Below are 23,590 nucleotides of genomic sequence, written 5' to 3'. Positions count from 1 at the left end.
AAGGACATGTTCCTGCTTCAGCGTCCTGGCGAAGAGAGTGAGAGAAAGCACAGGGAAAGGTACCCCCCCCTCCCCCTCCCCCTCCCCCTTTTCTTACTAGCCCTCCTACTAGCTTATCCCCAAACCCCATAGGCCAAACCAACTCGTTACCCCTCCCATCTATTTCAGTCATGGAGGCCTCCCCTTATTCTGTTCTTTTGTCTGCAGTACGGCCTCTTCTGTACTGCAGTTCCTTACACAGCATGTGGCCGGAGCACTACTGTGTAGGGAAAAACCGTAAATGGGCTACAGTGCAGCCCCTTCATTCTCCGGATCGGTGGGGGTCCCAAAGGTCTTCCCCCACCGATCATAAAGTGATGGCAAATCACTGCTATCACTTTTCAACATGGGAATACCCCTTTAAGGTCTGGTGTACACTGGTATTTATCGCTCTGCTCACTACTTCTGTGATTATTGTAAGAAGTCAGCGTGAATGTAGCTTACAGGTACCACCCTAAAGACCAAAAAGAACTGTTTACAGTTGCAATTTCCAGAAGCAAAAGCACAAGAGAGTTGTTTTGGCCTCAGTCAATTTGGTATATGTATGTATACCTTTTTTTTTTTTAAACTTTTGGAAATAGCGCAGTATACCGCCAACATACACTGCAAACGCAGTGTGAATGGACCCTAATGCATGCTACAGAGTGGACAAGACAGATGGTTTAGAGAGGTTAGCTGCGGGACTGTGACACTGGAACGCCTAGTCTTGTAACCACAGCTGGAAACACAGAAACGGGTAATAGAATTGCATGCCGCTATTGTCCTAGTCTTGCATGTATCTAGTTGACAGGAAAACATGAGTTTACAATGGGCAGTAGTTCTGCCAGTGGTCGTATGCCTACAAGCTCCAGCAATGCAAATTAGAACCTGCAGGGAAAAGCACAGCAACACCCTTAAAGTTAGACTTCTGCAAAAAAACAAAACATGAAATGTCTAGCAAAGATCTGTATTCCCAAATCCATGGGTTCAGTGTATTTCACTATTTTGTACTTATTTTAGACTTTAAATGTGGCTTTTCCAATCATTATAGGTTAAAGAAGAAAAGAAAATTGTGAGTGTTGATCAGATTTCTGCTGCACCTGCTGTGGTAAATAGCCAATCTTTCTTTATGACGTACAAAAAGAAGTTACAGAAATCTACATTCAGGGAGCTATGGAAGAGCCATCACGTTCTGCTCTCTGCTGCTGAAAATACTCGCTCCACCTAGTGGCCTAAAATATTTTACAAAAGTAAAATACATTTCCAAGAGTAAGGCCTTGTTTACACGGCGCTCAAAAAAACCATGTGTGTACGTGTCAAAAACGCTAGCATTTTTATAAAGCACTTTTCAAACTACAAGCATTTTTGACGCTTTTTGTGCGCGCTTTCGGTGCGTTATTTTTGGCGCGTAATCAGGACTTTCATTGATTATGCGAATATGGCTAGTTTTCAGCGTGTTTTACGCACCAAAGAATTGACATGATGCTTTGTTTTTTACGAGATGCGGTGTATTCACGAACAGCGCGCTTTCCCATTGATGTCAATGGGAAGCTTAAACCAAGTGTTTTTTAAGCTTTTTTGCCACGTAAAACGCGCTGAAAACGCATCAAGTGCATGCCGTGTGAACAAGGCCTAAGTTTTTTTAAACATGTTTTTGTACCTTGATGTAATAGTAATTTAAGGACCCGAGCAATCACTGGAGGCAGGATGGCTATAACACACTGTGATCAAACCTAATTGTGACACTTCAAATCAATGAGGGAGACTAGACATGGACCGCATATCCACTATATACTATGATCAATTGCGGCCAGGCAAAATTATTAAACATGAACGAGAGGTTCTGTGTAACATTTTGATCAAATTGTATGCAAGCCCACTTGCCATTTCACGGCGACCTCTTAAAAGTCGGTCCCTACTCTATCGGTTGCACCACCGCGTGGCGGTCACTGCCACTGCAGCACCGCTCCTGCAGAGAGAGCAACCCAGAGGCCCAAAAGCACCTATGCCATCAGGCCAAGCCAAGCCTTCTTGGCTCTGGGCCACGTCCCCCCACAAGTGCAGCACCACAGTAACAGACACCACCCCACAGTGGCACATAATTGTGACACTGTACAAGGGGGGGTGGCCGCCAGGGCTGGTGTCACTCTGGAGACAGCCTGGGACCTTACGTCTTGTAAATGCCTGTTACTGGTGGTATGCATGAACTGGTACCTGTGCATATTTCTGTCCACAGACACTATATACTGGCATTCCTAAGTATTTCAACTATTGTAAGTAAAAAAAAGTTAAGTTAAAGTCCATGTATGGGACCAAATAAAGTAGAACAAAATAAAAGGTTGCAAAAACCTAATCCCTCTTATTTTTAATAATGTAGTTTAATTAAAATAACTCCTATAAAGTACCGTACAATAACCTCCAAATATGTGGCTAAAAAAATTAATAAAGAGATTTAGTAATATACATGTATTTACAAAATACCTTCATTTTTCTGCTTGCTGGTTTTCTGACCATAGAAAGTCCTGGATCTTGTAACTTACGACTGATTTTGGGCACTAATCTCCCAAGTATATTTTTATATATATAATATATAGTGTGTGTGTGTGTGTTATAAAGCAACTTTTAGCTTTGTGCAGGTGATTTCACACACCCTATATTCATTTGATATATCTCAGAGGAAAAGAAGGTGACCGGTTCTCTTTAAAAGCCATGTAAACCTCTAAATGGCAGTTCTTATTATTTTTTTAATGAAAAGGTTAGTCTGTGTGATTAGTACAACTTTCTAAATAGTTTTTATTAAAAATGTTACTTTATTTTTTGAGATACAGCTGCTCTGTATTCTCTATACAGAGCAGCTGTAATGTTCTCAAAGACCTTAATCTGTCAGTCCAGCAGACCTGACTGGTTCAATGTCAATGAGACACGCGGGATCCACTTGTAATCTATCACATCTAAATTTATAATTTAGATGTGATAGATTACAGGTGAATCCTGCGTGTCTCTGTCAGTCCCGCAAACCTGACGAGAACAGAATTTAGCGCTAGATACAGCTGCTATGTATAGAGAATACAGAGCAGCTATATCTCAAAAAGTCAAACTAATTTTTAATAAAAACTATTTAGAAAGTTGCACATTAATACACCTTTTTAGAAAAAATTAAATAAAAAAAATAGCCTTTTAAATGATTACATGGCCCTTAAGGGAATTTGGTAGCGTACACTATAATGTTATGTTTCCTGAAATCTACACTTGTTCTGCACCTTGCAGTCAGTTGTGCAAGTATTATTAAGACATCTATATATTTATTTTTTAAGAGTGACAAAGATGACGCCTTAGATCTATTAATCGATTCTCTGGGGGGTCCAGACGATGTGCCAGAGTCTCCAAAATTCACTGGTCCAGAGATTGTTGTAAGTATTAATTCTATTATTTTACTATTTAAATGCCTGTATCAGAAAAACCACCAAATTTCATTGCCTGCTGAGGATAATATCTAGTTTTGTCTTTATCCACAGTACTGGAAATATTTGTCCATCTAATAGTGTAAGGCTACATTCACACGAGCGTTTCAGATTCACGCGTGTAAAAAACATCAGTGCATCAGTGTTCTTTGCGAGGGCATGCGTTATTCACGCACTCGCAAAGCACATTTTTTATTTTATTTTTCAATTGAATTGATGCGTAATCACGCACCGCACACGGATGTGCATCCATGTGCTGTGCGTGATTTCACGCACCCATTGACTTCAATGGGCGATAGGTGCGTGAAAAACGCACCAATATAGGACATGCAGTGAGTTTTACGCAACGGACACACGCTGCGTGAAAACTCCTGCTTGTGTGAACGGCCCCATTGAAATCCATGGGTCCGTGTGCTGCGCGTGATTTCCTACGCAGCACACGGACGTTATTCACGTTCGTCTGAATGAGCCCTAAATCATTCATTTTCTTGGATATTGGTATTTTCATCGTTTCTTAATTTTTTCTAATTCTATTCATTATTACTGGCTAGTTAAAGAATGCTTTTTGTCCTTCAGCAAAAATACAGATTACTTTTACTTGTTCAGCTATCTGCCAAATAGTGACCTCTCTCCATTGTAGATAGTAGAGCTCTATTCCTCACTTTGGATGTCAGGCCTCTAATATCTACATTTTCAGCTCTCATTTGGTACGTTGCACAGGAAGACTGAAAGCTGAAATTCCATAAGGTTCCATAAGGCCTGTATTTCGCCAGCACAAAGCTCCTTCACGTTATTGAAGTAGACACATTGAAAAAACATTTGAAAAGCAGCTAAATATGTGATTTATCTTGGAAACTAGTTCAAACTGAAAGTAAAGTACAGCGATTCCTGTAACTTTACTCCTAACTGATCTTCATACATGGACTTTGTCTTCTGTGAGCACACAGACATGGAATGTTTTACCTGACAGCTACACGTGTTGTAATGCACCAGAAAAGATAGCCTTTGACTTGTATATTGATGTTGCTAAAGAAGTCTGTATCCCGTTATATTAAAAACGTCCGATTTTTCAGGGGGTTGAGGGTTGCTTTGTATCTTATATTCAAAAACTGTTAATAAAATCTATTTGATTTAAAACAAAAAACAACTTCTGATTTTTGTACATTTCTCCTTGAAGGATACCCCAGCCACCTCCGAGTATGTGGAAGAGCTAGGAAAGAGAGACAGCACAATCCCTCCGAAATACAGGCACCTGTTGGATGTAAGTTCTAATTTTGTTGGAATTCTCTTGATCAATATTTGTGTCAAATATTTTCAATACCGAAACATTGTTGCCTTCATTATAGGGTAAAGGAGATAAACCAGCATCACCTCCTCCAAAGGAAACCAAAAAGGTAAATGTGTGGGGGGCGTTCTATCAGATGAAAATTTGGGTAAACTTTGGGTTAATATTAGAAAATGATGGTGGGACACAGTAGAAAAAAATCAGCATAGGCCCCCAAAATGTGTTTGCTCGTCAGCCACCTTATGGACCATATTGTGCACTAAAGATAAAAAAATATTGTTAGACTGGGACTGAAAGACCACATAAAAACCGTAGTTAAAACTGCGTGAAAACTAGATAAATATCAAAGTCTGAACCCAGTCTCTGAGAAACTCTGACATGGAAACGCAAGGCGGGGAATTTATTATTTGCTTTACGCCCGTTTTCTAGTGTTAAAGAAGTTTCACACTTTGGGATACGCCATATTTGCACTAAAATTAGCAATTTTTCTTTTCGCTCGTAACTTTTGACAAGTGGGCGGAGTTACCTAGGAGAGGCAGAACCTGCAAGTTTCTGACAAATTTATGATTTTTAAAGAAAATGGCACAACTTGTAGAGCAAATCTTATTTTCTATCTTCAGGACTGACTGAGATGTGTCAAATTTATTAAGAGGTATGCGCTTCTTAGTAAAATTTGCCATTTCTTACTGATCTACTTAATAAATTCCCCCCCAACTTTCCTTTATTCTTCATTCGTACTCCCGTATCCCGTACTCCCCTCTTACTTTTTGCCAGCCAGAACCAGAAGAGCTGCAGGCACATATGAATCCGCATTTCTAGCACTCCTGCCAATGTAAGGTGATCAGGATTTTTAGCCTTACAGTAAGGGCCCTTTTATACGAGCCAATAATATTGCAAACGAGCATTCATATAAACGCTTGTTACCGATCGTTGCTTTTGTAAACAGGGCATTGATCAGCCAATAAACGAGCAAGTGCTCATGCATCGGCTGATCGTATTGTTTAGGCAGCAAGAACGTTACTGATCATTGCTTTAGTTTTAACAGCGCATATAGCCCCATGTAAAAGGACCTTTAGGCTTGAAAGAGGACGGATCTGTCACTAGTTTATTCATTCCCTATCTCCTCCTAACTAATCTAATAGGCGTTGTTATGCTGATAACTACAGTGTAATGTTTTTCCTAAAATGTTTATTATTTGCAAAGTTATGAGCATTTTTCTAAATATTCTGATTTGGCTATACTTGAAAAATAGGAGGTGATTCTTTCTTTTCACCCTGGGTGGTGTAATGTTTTCTGTGTGCCGCTATTCAGTCAACGTCATACAGTTCTCTTCTCAGCCCAGCAACACAGTGTGATCATATAGTATACAGCTTCCATTCCCGACTGTGTAGTCAACTGTGTGTAAAGCAGCTCCATGCTGATAGGACAGCGTCAGAGGCTGTGAGGTAGCTCCACCTCAGGAGAATCACTGGTGGTGACACCCACTTGTCTAGTATAGCCTCATTTGCATATTTAGAAAAAAGCTCATAACTTTTAGTTTTGGGACACAATTTTCACGAGCATTATGAGTGTGACAGCGCCTATCACGTTAGCTAGGAGATAGGGCATTACTAAACTAGTGACAGACCCTCTTTAAATCTTCACATGTTGGCGTCTACTCCTCTTCCCGCCTGGAAGCCACATGGCCTGAGAGCCTCATTTAGCTTGTGAGTCACTTAATGGAAAACCGTGTAGTACATTGTATTCAAAAGCAAAACATTTGTATATTTGTGTTAATATAACTGAAGTTGATAATAGATACTTTCGTTTCATGTTTCTGAAGAGCTTGGGAGATGATGACCTTGTTGCAGCATTTTCTTCTGATTTTGTCAGCTGTCAGGCACCTCCTAAAGAAAAGAAACCCAAACTAGAAGAGGTAACCGCACTCATCTACATTGGCACCTTGACTCCTCGGTTACTGAGTGCATGAGGCCTAATGATGGCAATCAGTCGGGTGCCAGACACACTGAGCTCCATGTACAGCGCTGTATTGCTGAGATATTTTACCTCCGTAACATGGCATCTGATGGCGCATCACGTCAGGTTCAAGCAAATGCCTCTCTATAAAACCAGAGGTACAGTAGGACCCCATAGACATATGGGTGCTGTATTACGGCTCTATGGAACTTAAAGAGGCTCTGTCACCAGATTTTGCAACCCCTATCTGCTATTGCAGCAGATAGGCGCTGCAATGTAGATTACAGTAACGTTTTTATTTTAAAAAAACGAGCATTTTTGGCCAAGTTATGACCATTTTTGTAGTTATGCAAATGAGGCTTGCAAAAGTCCAAGTGGGTGTGTTTAAAAGTAAAAGTCCAAGTGGGCGTGTATTAGGTGCGTACATCGGGGCGTTTTTAATACTTTTACTAGCTGGGCGCTTTGAAGAGAAGTATCATCCACTTCTCTTCAGAACGCCCAGCTTCTGACAGTGCAGATCTGTGACGTCACTCACAGGTCCTGCATCGTGACGGCCACATCGGCACCAGAGGCTACAGTTGATTCTGCAGCAGCATCAGCGTTTGCAGGTAAGATCGACTTACCTGCAAACGCTGATGCTGCTGCAGAATCAACTGTAGCCTCTGGTGCCGATGTGGCCGTCACGATGCAGGACCTGTGAGTGACGTCACAGATCTGCACTGTCACAAGCTGGGCGTTCTGAAGAGAAGAGGATGTTACTTCTCTTCACAGCGCCCAGCTAGTAAAAGTATTAAAAACGCCCCGATGTACGCACCTAATACACGCCCACTTGCACTTTTACTTTTAAACACACCCACTTGGACTTTTGCAAGCCTCATTTGCATAACTACAAAAATGGTCATAACTTGGCCAAAAATGCTCGTTTTTTAAAAATAAAAACGTTACTGTAATCTACATTGCAGCGCCTATCTGCTGCAATAGCAGATAGGGGTTGCAAAATCTGGTGACAGAGCCTCTTTAAGGGTTATACAGAGCTGTAAGACTGTAATGTACATAAGCCCTCTGTGTTTGATATGTTTTCTCTCCTCAGTAAGCACTTGCGTATACAAAATCGTGAGGCGTATTATAGTATATGTATTTGACATTAACTTTTACAAACCCTTATTTGCAGAGATGCTCCATTACACTCACTTCAAATATTTGTTAGCATATATCACATTACATAGTTCAAGAGAATTAGCAACGTCTGTTTATGAAGTAAATGCCATCGAAACAGCCCCTTACTAACTCTCCAAGATTAAGTAATTGAGTGCCAAGGAAGAAAATAGTTCGTTTTATTAAGACAGATTTTTAGTATTCCGTCCCCATCAGTCGGTGAACTTTGGAGACTCATTTTAATTACCTTGAAGTTGCAGAAAAAAGAAGCAAAACCAACATCAACGGTGCCAGCTGCTCCTGTACAACCCAGCCCTACGGTAAGGATAGCAATTTAATGTGAAACACAAATGTAGGCATGGTTTCTCCATACACTTGCTTTCCCCTCTTGAAGAATTACTGCTCATTAGATTCTATGTAAAGCAACTTTTAAAATTAAAATAATTATATTTTCCGACACTCCCTGTGGAGCGAGGTGTGGAGTTATCAACCATCTTCAGTACTTGGCAAGAATGCAACCTGCAATAGTTTTTCATGAAAATTGGCCAGATTTCATTCATTTGTTGACTGATTTAGATCTTTATTTTGCTTGGATGGCATCTGCCCGTTCTTGGCTAGGATTTATATTCACCGGATGTGTAGCAGCAGTTTACTGGTTAATCAAGTTAACTAATGTGCTAATGTAAAGTTGTTTGTATCTGCATATTATAATGTGATACCTAGATTTTTTCATTTACACTGTGATTTAAATGACAGTACCCCGGGGCAGTGCTGGTCCTGAGAAGGAAGGTGTATGAATCACGGGTACACTAGACATAATATAATTTTGCTGAAGTGTTCCCTTTAAATCCTTTATGTTGTTATAACCTTCTTAGGCCACATGTACATCATGCGTATTTCGTGCTGCGAGGATATTCATGTGGCAAATCTGCAGCGTAATACAGTACCAGCAAAGTAAATAAGATTTCATGTAATCTCCTTAAATGTTGCAGAATATTTCAGCACGTAAATTGACCTGCAGTTAAAACTTTAAAGTCTGCAGCATGTCAATTTATCTTATGTGTCCATCTCAGAATTGCATTTGACAAGTTTATGAAAAACGCACAAAAATCTGCAGTAGATAATCCGCACCTGTTTACACGTTAAAGGGATTTTCCCACGAGGCACATTCATGGCATATCCACAGGATATGTGTGGGACCCGCACCTATCCCTAGAACGGGGCCCCCTAAACCCCGTTCTAGCTTTGTCTGCCATCTCTGACTCCCGGCCACTTCCTGACTTTATGGTCGGGAGTTACGAAAACAGCGTAGCTCGCTGAGCTACACTTTTTCCGTAACGCCCATAGTAGTGAATGCCAGTTACGGAAGCAGCGTAGCATGGGAGCTATGCTGTTTCCGTAACTACCATTCGGTTCTATGGGGCTTACGAAAACAGTGTAGCTCAGCGAGCTACGCTGTTTTCACCTTCATGGTCAGAAATCAGCCGACACACAGAGGTAGAACGGGGTTTAGAGAGAGGTATTGTAGAGAGAGGTATGGGCCCCAGAAGTGGGACCCGCATCTCTCACATTTATGACATATCCTGTGGATATGTCATAAATGTCCATCGTGGGAAATGCGTGTAAAATCCGCATTTAAAAAAGAAAAAAAGGCATAAAAAAAACACAATATTAGGTGTGGATTTTACCAGCGGAATTACCTGTAGTTATATGTGCACATTTTCTGTATCAAATTCTGTAGTGTGTGCGTGTAGCTTACATGAGACAAGTCCACTATGAAGAGCATTGCTTTACATATAGGCGTAGTTAATTCTGATACATCTGAACATGCTTAAATCTCCCTATTCTGTACATTATCAACCCTATTGGCATATAAGTTCTCTTCTACACTGCTTTTACTAGTTCTAAAACGTACACTTCATGATTGGTTTACTTTTACATTCAGTAAGGCATTGCAGCAGCTTCACTACTCAGCAGTAGTCTCTACAGTACAAACATCTGACAGTTAATTTCTCAATATGAAGTCACACCCTGTCTGAATAATAGTATAGAAAGGAGAGCGGAAATATATTCACAGACAGTTCTTCCCCCTACACATAGCTAAAAGCCCGGGCCAATGATCAGGCAAATGAGTGTTCATATGAACGCTCATTCCCGATCATTGCCCTGTGTAAACAGGGCAACGATCAGCCGATGAACGAGCAAACGCTCGTTCAGCTGATCGTATAGTTTATGCAGCATTAAATATTATCATGTGCTGCCGACATACTAATAAATATATGGGGACGAAGGAGCGTAGTAACGATTGCTCGTCCCCAACAAGACGAGCTGTCTCGTTGATCGGACCATGTAATAGGACCTTAAAGAGGCTCTGTCACCAGATTATAAGTGTCCTATCTCCTACATAATCTGATCGGCGCGGTAATGTGGTTTTTATTTTGAAAAACGATTATTTTAGAGCAAGTTATGAACTATTTTTGATTTATGCTAATTAGATTCTTAATAGAAAACCAGGTGTTTTTTAACTTTTGACCAAGTGGGCGTTGTACAGAGGAGTGTATGACGTCCTAATTCTACTCTCTCATGCTCAAAATTGAGTTAATTTCCAACACCTGAATGATCCAAAATGCGATGAATTAGAAGCACAATGTAATAGTTTCTGTCGTCGATTTAACACGTGATGTCATTATGCTGCACCAGTCACTGCACAGCTGGTCTCTTGTGACTGGCACAGGGTTCTTTGTCATATCTCCAACAATGATCTAATTGTATTTTTATTTTTCTAGGCCTTATCAGAAGATGCTTTAGATGAACTATTGGGCACTCTTGAAGGTCCTCCTGCATCTGAACCAGAATCTCCCCAATTTACTGGCCCAGCAGTAACCGTAAGCTACTTTTATTTTATTTTTGTTATGCATTATATGTGTGCAATAATATAAAGATTATTTATATTTGAGTTATTCGGTATACTGTGCACTATTTTGAGCAAGTCTTTACATGCAGCATGCACTGTTCTCTATCACTTGCTACCTACCGTTTCCTCTGTGACAACATGATACATGCTGTGCTTGTGGCTGCATTTCTTTTACTATAGCCCCCCCTGTGCAGTAGTTCCCTGCACAGCGGTTGGCCAGGAGCATCACTGTACAGGGATATGTGTTTTTCGTACTTTTTAAGATACAGTTTCTATGTATCCTGGATACATAGAAGCTGCATCTTGCGCTGAAACCTGAATCCATCAGGTCATGTTATGAACTTAGATGTGATCAATAGCAGCTTGTACCTGCGTGTCAGAGACATGCAGGACCCGCTGTCACCAATGCCGTCAGTCCCGCTGACCTGATGGAATTCACTCAAACTGTATCTTGCGCTGAAACCAAGAGTGAATTCAACGGGAAGGAAAAGTATGTCCTTCCTTTATACTTTTCCCTTCCTTTTTGAATCCACTTTTTACTTTGGCTCAAAAAACTGCATCAAAACGGTGTGTGTGATTCCAGCCTTAGGGTATGTTCACACGCTGAGAGGCAGTTACGTGTGAAAAGACAGACTGTTAACAGCTGCCTCGTTTCACACGTAAAAGCTCCTCCTCGTAATTTACGAGGCGTCTGAGACGCTCGTAAACCTTGAGCCGTGCTTCATTGATTTCAATGAAGAACGGCTCAAATTACGTGGCAAAGAAGTGCCCTGCACTTCTTTGCCGAGGCAGTAAATTTACGGGTCGTCGTTTGACAGCTGTCAAACGACGACTCGTAAATAACAGGTCGTCTGCACAGTACGTCGGCAAACCCATTCAAATGAATGGGCAGATGTTTGCCGACGTATTGTAGCCATATTTTCAGACATAAAACGAGGCATAATACGCCTCATATACGTCTGAAATTTGGCCGTGTGAACATACCCTTACAGTTTGTTGTGCCTTTACGAATGAGAGAAATATGAAGATACCTGTAATCACACTAGTGTTCCCTTGTCCTTTCTTATAGGAAACCATTACACAAACATACCTAGAGGAACTTGGTAAGAGGGATCAAACAATCCCCCCAGAATACAGACACTTGCTAGATGTGAGTATATACTGTATTGTATATTTTCTATAAATCATGTCCGGTTGGTATGTATTATATTGTAAAGGTTTGTCAAGGAGAAATGTTGAGCAGTTTATAAAGATCATTGTTTTGGAACTGATTTTAAGGGTTGTTTTTTTGTTTTTTTTAAAAAAAAGCTTTTTTATGAACACATTCATATATATCTGATTGCTGTCATTAAATGGAAACATCCATGGTCTCCATTCAAGACTGAAACCAGGTCCTGAATTCTCTTTGAGTTAAACACATCAGTAGCATAAAGATCTCCCCTGACCTGGACGCTGGTATGATATCACTTAAAAAGTCAGGAAAGGGTTTGACTAATGTTTCCATGCACTAATAGACAAGAATTTGAGAATAGTAAAAAAATAAATGTGTAATACGTTGAATGTATTTTCTAGGGGAAGGACCATGGTAAACCGGTACCACCTCCAGCTGAACAACCACCGGTAGGATATCCACTACAACATCTGCATACGTAGTAGAATAGCATAGACAGCAGTTCCCTCTAGTGGTGTTAATAATATTTCTCTCTTTACAAGCATGTGAATTACAATAATATAATGGCGTAGAATCCCCGAATAGAACTAATTCTTAAAATATCTCATAAAAGTCCCAGTAGTTCTAAAATGATATTACATAGGTTGGTCATGTCCAGCTTGAAATGTTCTGCAATAGGTAACATTTAGGAGATAATTCACTTTTCTGTGAGATGTGCACCTCTTTTACAGAAATGGTGCAGACCAAAAAAAAATCGCATATTGAGGTATAGAGCATTGCAATAAAGGGCTATAAAAGAATTATCGCTTTTATATACATAGCACCAACACTTTAAGCAATAAACACGCAAAATTTCAAACTCTCCAATAAATCACTCCAGATTATCACATTTTGTTTACCGTGTACTTTTATTTTTGACCCTGCAGCCAATGAGTGACACCAGTTTAGTAGATGAATTCTCAAAGGATTTTGAATCCTCCATCTCTCCCGCTGCCAACACAACTCCTGCTTTTCAACCCAAGGTGTGTGGTATTAACATATTTTGCATAATTTCTTCCTCAAACTGTACCTGTTATTGTGAAAGATCCCTTAGGCCTCGTGTCATCTGTGGGCCGTCCGCAATAACGGACCGCGCACACACAAGATGCATTTAAGGAGACCGGACCGCAAATGCGACCCGTAAGATGACGTCCTATGTTTTTTGCTGTCTGGGCTCCCGGACAATGCATGGACGGTGGAAACCACGGTCGTGTGCGTTGGCCCATAGGATAGAATGTGTCCTATACTATCCGCAATTGCATATAGTATTCAGACCGTGTGCATGAGGCCCGATCTAAATGAATTAATGTAAAGTTGAAGTTAGTTTTCATTATTGTCCTATGGAGCCCTGGATCCCCTATGTTCCCGGCAGAGGATGCAGTGTTGGGGCCCACGGTGAATACATATTCTACCCATTCCATCGCACTCCGTGGAATCGCTATGAATAAGTCGTCTGCACTTTGATCCAGGTCTTCCAATATTTTTACATTTAATATTACTCTATCTGTAGGCAGAGCTCTGTATGGGAGTAACGGAGCTCTTTTCAAAGAAAAGGTTTTTCTACTTGTCTCTACAGGAATCTGTTCTAATTTTTGGCAAAAATTATACAAAGCGGACACAGACATCAAAGACGGCCTTGTAAATGTGCTGTATGATATGTTTTACTAGGGTCTGGATAGCTTATTGTATGCAATATTCAACTCTTGACCTTTCATGATGAAACTTCAATATGAAGTTAGAGCGGAAGGGACAATCTTTGACAAATCAGTTTATGTTCACAGCAGTGAGAATAAGTTTACTGACTTTGACTCTCAAATGAAGACCCTTATTTACACAAGAATTTTACTGCTCTGTACAACCTCCAGTTTTTATAGGGCTGTAATACAGGGTCTCTGAGGTTTGTTTTATGCCGGATTCCGTAAAAAAAATAAAAATACTTGTGCCTTGTATCATTCTCTTCATAATACTGTTCTGCACCTACATCTCCATAATACTGAGCTGCGGTGACTCCATGTCTGCTTCCATACAGCCTCTGTGCACACAGCTCCGCCATATGCATGAGACCATAGTCAAACTTGTGTTTTTCACTTCTCATATTCAGATGAAAGCACAACATCAAATTAACCCCTTCCCGCACCTTGGCGTAAATACACGTCCAGGTGAGCAGTAACTTTGCGCACCTGGGCGTGCAGTTACGTCCACGCTTTAACAGTCAACCGCCGCACGGCGCTACACCGCAGCGGCGGTTAACTGTGCAGGGTGTCAGCCCTGCTCTCCCCGTTGCCGATCAGCGGCCTGTCGCCGCTGAAATCGGCAATTAACCCCTTCGATGCGGTGGTCTATTGCGATCACCACATCGAAGAGGTTTACAGCGGATTGACAGCCCCCCACATGTATTTGCGGGGGCTGGCTATCCTTATCATGGCAACCAGACGCCAGACAATGACCTCCGGGTTGCCATGTACGGAAGCCTCGGAGGATCAGCCTCCGGCCGGTCCTCCGATGCTTCCTGTCAGTGTGACAGTTACGTCGCAATGACAGTTAGAACACATTACACTACGTGTGTAATGTGTTCAAGCAGCGATCAGAGCTGCAAGTCTAAGTGTCCCCTAGTGGGACAAGTAAAAAAAAAGATAATATTTTTTTTTAAAAAAGTGTAAAAATAAAAGTTATAAGTGACATAAACAAAGAATGCTTTTTTTCCTATAATAAGTCTTTTATTATAGGAAAAAAATTAACACGTTAAAAAAAGTACACATATTTTGTATCGCCGCATTCGTAACGACCCCAACTATAAAACTGTAATATTATTTTTCCCGCACGGTGAACACCGTGAAAAAAATAAACGAAAAACAGTGCCCGAATCACAATTTTTGGGTTACCAACATTCCCAAAATATACAATAAAAAGTGATCAAAAAGTTGTATGTACGCCAAAATGCTACCAATACAAACTACATCCCGTCCCGCAAAAAACAAGCCCTTACACCGCTTTTTTGACTGAAAAATAAAAACGTTATCGCTCTCAGAATATGGTGACACAAAAATGTATTTATTTTATAAAGAAGTGATTTTATTGCACAAACGCTGCAAAACATAAAAAAATTATATACATCTGGTATTGTTGTAATCGTATCGACCCGCAGAATAAAGTATAATGATAATTTATAGCCCAGGGTGAAGGCCATAAAAAAAACGAATAAAAAACATTGTCAGAATTGATGGTTTTTGGTCACCTTGCTTGCCAAAAAATGGAATAAAACGTGATCAAAAAAATTTCAGGTACCCCAAAATGGTACCAATGAAAACCTACAGATTGTCCCGCAAAGAATAAACCCTCACACAGCTCCGGTGGTGAAAAACTAAAAAAGTTCTGGCTCCCAGAATATGGCGATGCAAAATGTGCAGTGTGTTCCAAAAGCAGATAAGATCAGGCACCATTTATCAGTGCGACACCGGCCACACATCTGTGGATTATTATTTATTTACTGCATTATTATACCCTCTTATTTATACCCTGATGTACCCCGCACAGATAACATATGCCCCCACATTATAAACTGAAACACCAGTAAAACCCCAAACAGAACAACTACCAAGCTACATCTGTGCTCCAAAAGCCAAATGGCGCTCCCTCCCTTCTGAGCCCTGCAGCGTTCCTAAACACCAGTTTACGTCCACAGATATGGCATCGCCATACCTGGGAGAATCCGGTTAATATTTTATGAGGTATTTGTCTTCAGTGGCACAAACTGGGCATAACATATAGTGCACTAAAATGGCATATGAGTGGAAAATTTAAATTTTCACTCCGCACCCTGCGCTGCGCATTAAACCATTCGCGCACCACAACATAGCATGTCTTAGTGTGGGGGGTGATGTATGGAGCGTCTCACATGAAAAATAAAGAATTTAAAACGGCAAAATCGCTGTTTTTTTTGGTCACCTTGGCTCTACCTAAAAATGAAATAAAAAGTGCTCAAAAAGTTGTATGTACCAAAAAATGGTACCAATAAAAATGACCGCTCGTCCCTCAATAAATAAGCCATCATACCGCTCTATTGACTGAAAAATAAAAAAGTTGTGGCCCTTGGAACGCGGGGAGGAAAAAACAAAAAAGGAAAAGAAAAAAATGGATCAGTCCAGAAAGGGTTAATTACTTTTTAATGAAAAACCATTTATGACCATACGTGGGGTATAGCCGTACTCGGGAGAAATTGCTTTACAAATGTTGGGCAGCTTTTACCCCCTTTATCCTTTGTGAAATTGAAAAAAATTAAACATTTTAGTGGAAGAAATGTTGATATTCATTTTCACGGCCTAATTCTAATAAATCCTGCAAAAGACTTGTGGGGTCTAAATGCCCACTATATCCCTAAATAGATTCTTTAAGTGGTGTAATTTCCACTTTTGGGGGGTTTCTACTGTTTTGGCCTCTCAGGGGCTTTGCAAATGCGACATGGCACCCAAAAACCATTTCAGCTAAATTTGAGCTCCAAAAGCCAAATAGCGCTCCTTCCCTTCTAAGCCTTGCTGTGGGTCCAAACAGCAGTTTATTACCACATATGGCATATTTCCGTAATCGGGAGAAATTGTTTTACAAATGTTGGGGTGCTTTTTCTCCTTTATTCCTTGTAAAAATGAAAAATGGCTACCTTTTTTCAGAAAAAAAGTCTATTTTTACCTTTACAGAATAATTCCAATGAATTCAGCAAAACAACCGTGGGGTCAAAATGCGAACTTTACCCCTAGAAAAATTCCTTGATGAGTGTAGTTTCCAAAATGGGGTCACTTTCCAGGGGTTTCCACTATTTTGTTCCCTTAAGTGCATTTCAAACGCGACATGGAACTGAAAACCATACCAGCAAAATCAGAATTTCAAAATCCAAATGGTGCTCCTTCCCTTCTGAGTCCTGCTGTGGGTCCAAATAGCAGTTTATTACCACATATGAGGTATTGCTACAATCAGGAGAAATTGCTTTACATATGTTGGGGTGTTTTTTCTCTTTTACTCCTTGAAAAAATTAAACATTTCTAAGTTTTTTCAGAAAAAAAGTAGATTTTCATCTTCACAAACGAGTTCAAATAAATTTAGCAAAAAAACTGTGGGTTCAAAATGCTAACTATACCCCTAGATAAATTCCCTGAGGGGTGTAGTTTCCAAAATGAGGTCACTTTTGGGGGTCTTTATTGTTTTGGCCCCACAAGACCTCTTCAAACCTGACATGGTACCTAAACTATATGCTAAAAAAAAAAAGGAGGCCCCAAAATCCACAAGGTGCTCCTTTGCTTCTGAGGCCGGTGTTTCAGTCCATGACCGCACTAGGGCCACATGTGGGGTATTTCTAAAAACTTCAGAATCTGGGCAATAAATAATAAGTTACATTTCTCGGGTAAAACCTTCTCTGGTATAGAAAAAAAATGTATTACAAATGAATTTTGTAAAAAAAAAATGAAATTTGTAACTTTCACCTCTACTTTGCTTTAATTCCTGTGAAACGCCTAAAGAGTTAATACACTTTCTGAATGCTGTTTTGAATACTTTGAGGGGTGCAGTTTTCAAAATGGGGTGATTTATGGGGACTTTCTAATATATAAGGCCCTCAGCCTCTTCAGAACTGAACTGGTCCTTGTAAAAATCGCCTTTTGAAATTTTCTTGAAAATATGAGAAATCGCTGCTAAAGTTCTAAGTCTTGTAACGTCCTAGAAAAATAAAAGAATGTTCAAAAAACGATGCCAACATAAAGTAGACATATGGGTGATGTTAACTAGTAACTATTTTGTGTGGTATTACTATCTGTTTTACAAGCAGATACATTTAAATTTAGAAAAATGCTAATTTTTGCAAATTTTCTCCAAATATTGGTGTTTTTTACAAATAAATATTGAATTTATCAACCAAATTTTTTCACTAACATAAAGTACAATATGTCTCGAGAAAAGAATCTCAGAATCGCTTGGATAGGTAAAAGCATTCCGGAGTTATTACCACATAAAGAGACACATGTCAGATTTGAAAAATCGGCTTCGTCCTGAAGGCCAAAACAGGCTCAGTCCTGAAGGGGTTAAAGGATCAGTCAGTATATAAAAAATACTGTTCCTATGGGTGTATGGTTTTATTTTTTTAACGAGTAACAAGGAAATAAAATAGTCCAGTGTCTAGGTGTAGAATAATGACAATAATCATAGTAGACCCTGTGTATAAATAGTATAGGTCTTACCATTTTGGTAATGAAAAGATTGGAAAGGTAAGAATGGAAGGAATAAAAGGAAGGCCGGGAAATTAAGTGTAACAGGGCAAAAGGGAAGGGATAAGGGGAAAATGAATAATCACAAAAGAAATATCAACAAAAACACAAGTTCAAATTACAAAAATGTTCTAGTTAAGTAGTGGATGTATATTTTTTGTTTTTAACCCCTTAACGACCGCCGTATAGTGTTTTTATGGCGGCCGTTGGGGGTAGCTCTTCTGAAGTGCCACCTTTTCACGGTGGCACTTCAGAAGAAGTTTTCCAGAATCGGGCGGGGTGCTCCTGAAGCCTGGGCTGTTGCGAACAGCCTCGGGCTTCAGGGCAATGATCGGAGACCACTAGCAGTGGTCTCCGATCATATTTAACCCCTCAGATGCGGCGCACAATAGCGACCACCGCCAGAGGCATGGCCTAACAGATGCCTGTCCGTTTTACACTGACCGGCAATAATACACTTCAATACAGAAGTATTGCAGTGTATTATAAAAGCGATCAAAAGATCACATAGTAAAATCCCCTAGTGGGACTAAAAAAAAAAAGTTTAAAAAGTTTAATAAAGTTTCAAATAAATAAATAAAAAAGTCCCAAGTAAAAAAAAAATTGAAAAACCCCTTATTCCCCTTACAAAATACTTTATCATGAAAAAAAGTTACACACATTTGGTATCGTCGCGTCCATAACGACCAGAACTATAAAAAAAATTACATTATTTAATTTGCACGGTGAACGCCATAAAAAATAAAATCAAAAACAATGCCAGCATTGCTATTTTCTGTTCATCCTGCCTTCAAAAGAATTTGATAAAAAGTGATCAAAAAGTCGCATGTACTCCAAAATGGTACCAATATAAACTACAAGTCGTCCTGCAAAAAAAAAAAAATGTCCTCATACAGCTACATCGGTGGAAAAATAAAGTTATGGTTCTTAATATATGGCGACACAAAAACAAATAATTTTGAAAAAAAGGTTTTTTTACTGTGTAAAAGTAGTAAAACATAAAAAAAACCTATATAAATATGGTATCGCCGCAATTGTATGTCGATGGAAAAATAAAAATGTTATAGCTCTTTGAATGTGACGATGGGAAATATTAAAATATTGCTTCATCATTAAGGTTTAAAATACTTTAGGTATTATGGGGTTAACGAGAATTTATTTTGCAATTTTATTTAGCCGGATGGGAGTTCTGGGGGACGTTGGGCAGGGATTACCCACAAGTTTAGTATGGGCTATTGTCCAGGCATTGGTCACGACTTTAGTCAGCAAGCTGTGGACTGTAGTGGACTTGAATCTAAAAAGTGTGTTTGCTGATCCTTCATAAGATGCACGCAGAGGTCCATAAAGAGCATGTATGACCGTTATGTTTGTCTCTTAGGATGCCGCACAAGATAAACAAGCCAAGTCCGAGGTTGTAGTCCCATCAGCAGTATCATCGGTTCAGGCTGTGGCTGCGCCCACTGTACGTAAGCTCCCGGACAGATTGTATGGATATGTGTTACTTGCACATGTAGATGTTATTTTCAGCAATCTTTGCTCTCTTGTATAAAACAGAAATTACTCGTTTTATCATTATGCAGTTTCCCAGAAAACTCAATTAAAGCTTGTTGGGGCACATTTATTGAAACTTATTTAAATTTTGCAATAGATCTGAAATCGAAATTGTATATACCATCTGGCCACCGTTTTCATGCTCTCCTCCCGCCTGCAGTTATCAGTTTGGGTGTGGAGCTGTAATATGTAGCAAGCGCACACTGTGTTTTTAAAGCTCGTGACATTTTCTGTAAGCTTGCCAACACCAGGTTAGAACAACTGTAGAAAACAGTGCGAAAAGGTCCTCCATAAAATCTGAGGCACACCGTTTCTATGGGTGACTCATTATATCCTAAGTACGGCCATGTGCATGAACTCCAATACTGATAGCCACGTGTTCTTTACAAGTTCATCATATTATGTGTAGAATCTGAGTAGGTACAATATGTATAACTATAACATGTCATACTATATTTAGAATATTTTTAACATTTGCTAAATATGTCAGGTTTTTTTCTTATTTCTATTTGTAATATTTTTGTTTAGGCTGGCATGGATAGTGCCCTAGATGAATTGATGGGTACTTTAGAAGGCCCGGAGTTCAGCGTTCCAGAATCTCCTGTGTACACCGGTCCAGAAGTGACGGTAAATCTATATACTTAGTATTTCATCCATTTAGCTGTAATGACAAGCCGTACAGAACTTGCCCAGATGATCAGTCTTGTTTCCAAATGACAAGATTACCAGGCTGTGGATTTATACCGAGAATTGACAGGCCAAACATACAGTATATGTAAATATAATAATAATTCACAGAAATGGAGGCTTTAATTCAACCTCGTTCTACTAGGACAGAGCATTTTTTTTCTCAAAAGATTTCAACATTCCATTATATTTTTACATGGACTGTTCCACCAGAAGCAGGCAGCAGATTACAAAATTAAAAACTCCATTCCATACATGAATGTGGTTGTTTCTGCAGCATGTGCGTGGTTTGCTGCAAAGCATGTGCGTGGATTGCTGCAAAGCATGTGCGTGGATTGCTGCAAAGCATGTGCGTGGATTGCTGCAAAGCATGTGCGTGGATTGCTGCAAAGCATGTGCCTATGGAAAAAAAGTCACTAAAAGAGTACAACCCCCTCTAAATTGTTTAGCGGTACTACTCACAGTAATCAAGGAGAGAATTGTTTAGAATATGTTTCTATGTGTGTGTATATGTGTGTGTGTGTATATATATATATATATATATATATATATATATATATATATATATATATATATATTATTATACACAATTTTTTTGGGGGGGGCTTCTGGTTATAGGAAACAAGAACAGCAACTTATATTGAGGAGCTTGGGAAAAGAGAGAGTTCAATCCCCCCAGAATACAGACATCTGCTAGATGTAAGTGTAAAGCCTAGTCCAGTAAACATATTTTTCCATTGAGATTTTCCGCCGTTCTTAGCGCTTTTATGTTCTTTAGGGAAAAGACGATGGAAAACCTGTACCTGCAACCCCTGAAGAAAAGGTACACTTTTCTATTTCTAAATTCAGCATGTGTAAAATTATATTAAGCAGATATTGCGGGGAACATTAATTTGACAATATATTGAGACTTAGTTATGAATGAAAATACAAAGGAAATGTCAATAAAAAATCTGTTTACATTTAATTTTCCGTATTTTAACATTGTTTGTTATACACGATCTAGCTATATACACGTTAAAACTCTGCTGTTCTATTCTATGTTCACACTATCCTTGTTCTCCATTCCGTCATATTTTCATTCCTTTTTTACTGCAAATAGTAGTCTGCAGCGCTATTGTTTCCATACAATCAAACTAGAAACCTGGCGATAAGGGATCTGTCCGGATTTTTTGGGATATTTTTTATGATAATAGATGTCATGGCACCAGGGGCGTAACTAGGAAAGACTGGACCCCATAGCAAATTCTTGACCGGGGCCCCCCCCCCGGGTGCCACAAGCAGCCCCCCTTATAAATAGTGCCCACTGTAGAATGTGCCATACAGCCCCCCTGTAGACCGTTCTATATAGCCCCACCGATAGACAGTGTCACACCCCATTTGTAGATAGCGCCTCCACCTCCCCCTTGTAGATAGTGCCATACAGCCCCCTGTAGATATCGCCATAAAGCCCCCACTGTATATAGCGCTCTACAGCTCCCACTGTATATTGGTACACACAGCCCCCCCCCTTAGAAAGTGCAGCACAGCCCCTCCTTAGTAGAAAGTGCCACACACAGACCCCTGTAGATTGCGCCACACTCAGCCCCCTGTAGATAGAGCCACAGCCCTCCCCCTTGTAAATGGTTTCATACAGCTCCCCCTTGTGTATAGTGCCACACAGCCCCCCCCCTCCCCCAGCTTGTGTATAGTGCCACAAGGCAATGGCGCATACGAGAAAGTTGTATCAGCCAGGGAGATTTGGCAGGGAGGTTTGGAGGCAGGACTATGTGACTCTTCAGGATAGCGGCACCGCCCCATGACCATCTAATGAGTAATTAGCATATAATGTGCGTCATTTTAAAAGTGGATTTTAAGCATTTTGCTGCATCTGAAAAAACATACAAGGGAATGTTTGGCAATATTGTCAGGTCATGTATTACCGCATGGTGGCAGTTCAAGGAGTTAAAAACTACCTGACAGATTCCCATTAAATATACAATGAATTGAGAACAATTCCATCTGCCCTGCAATTTTGTTATTATAAATATATCCTATATAAACTACAGATCCAGAACAAAGCTCTGACATATATATAGTACCACATCCAAGCTCAGAACATTAATACAGTACCACAACCAAGATCAGTACATAAATACAGCACTAGAACCAAGCTCTGACATATACACAGCACCAGAACAAAGCTCGGTACATATATACAGCACTACAAACAAGCTCAGTACATAAATACAGCACTAGAACTAAGCCCATACATATATACAGCACCAGAACCAACCTCAGTACATAAATACATCCCCAGAACCAAGCTCAGTCCATATATACACAGAACCAAAACCAATCTCATACATATATACAGCACCAGAACCAAGCTCAGTACATATATACAACACCAGGACAAATACAGCTCAATTTAGTGCAACACCTGCCGTATAGGTTTGTACGGCGTAAAACTACAGCTCCCAGCATGTCTCGAACAATGGTGAGGATATGCTGGGAGATGCTGTTTCCCAAAAATTATATCATAATCATCTCGCTGCAGATCATACAGTGACTACAGTGCTGATTAGAGGCAGAATAAACATTTACATTAAGTGACTCACCGGTGATGTTTCAGATTCTAGTTCTTTTCTTCTTCCTCCGGCCCAGACATCTATGATGGATTTCTACCGGCCGTGACCCACATATAGACCCCCCTGTATATAGTGGTCCACATCCCCACATATAGACCACCCCTGTAGCTAGTGCACCACATCTCCACATATAGACCCCCCCTGTATATAGTGGCCCACATATAGACGACCCCTCTGTAGATAGAGCCCCCACTATAGATAATGCCATTAACAGTTTTATGAGAGAAAAAAAACGTTAGTTACTCACATGATCCCGTTCCTGTTCGCTGGCGATGCAGATTTGCTCTCGTCTGAGCAGGTCTGCAGGAGCTGAATGAGCGTCGTCCAATGACGCTGATTGGCGGGGCAGAATGACTTGCCCCGTCAATCCGGGCCTTTCAAGCATGGAAGCGGCGCAATGACGATCAGTGTCATTGTAAGGTGTTGAATGTTCAGGCACGGAACATGCCCGGCCATTCAGCGCTAGTGCATGTAT

General features: G+C 40.1%; 1 protein-coding gene across 1 annotated transcript in view; it reads left to right on the top strand.

Annotated features, from left to right (window-relative positions):
- Positions 1–968: 968 nt before the first annotated feature.
- Positions 969–23,590, top strand: part of CAST (calpastatin) — a 41,845-nt gene continuing 19,223 nt past the window's right edge. The window contains exons 1-15 of the mRNA XM_075847373.1: positions 969–1,010; positions 1,070–1,126; positions 3,333–3,428; positions 4,657–4,740; positions 4,826–4,873; positions 6,587–6,679; positions 8,136–8,195; positions 10,662–10,760; positions 11,859–11,939; positions 12,362–12,409; positions 12,887–12,982; positions 19,626–19,709; positions 20,327–20,425; positions 21,104–21,184; positions 21,264–21,308. Of these exons, the coding sequence (XP_075703488.1) occupies positions 969–1,010; positions 1,070–1,126; positions 3,333–3,428; positions 4,657–4,740; positions 4,826–4,873; positions 6,587–6,679; positions 8,136–8,195; positions 10,662–10,760; positions 11,859–11,939; positions 12,362–12,409; positions 12,887–12,982; positions 19,626–19,709; positions 20,327–20,425; positions 21,104–21,184; positions 21,264–21,308 (1,113 nt within the window). The remainder of the gene's footprint in view (positions 1,011–1,069; positions 1,127–3,332; positions 3,429–4,656; positions 4,741–4,825; positions 4,874–6,586; positions 6,680–8,135; positions 8,196–10,661; positions 10,761–11,858; positions 11,940–12,361; positions 12,410–12,886; positions 12,983–19,625; positions 19,710–20,326; positions 20,426–21,103; positions 21,185–21,263; positions 21,309–23,590) is intronic.

The sequence above is a fragment of the Rhinoderma darwinii genome, chromosome 1, assembly GCF_050947455.1.
Source record: "Rhinoderma darwinii isolate aRhiDar2 chromosome 1, aRhiDar2.hap1, whole genome shotgun sequence".
NCBI lineage: Eukaryota > Metazoa > Chordata > Amphibia > Anura > Rhinodermatidae > Rhinoderma > Rhinoderma darwinii.
Note: the sequence above shows the minus strand (reverse complement) of the source record. Positions and strands in the feature narration are given on the sequence as shown.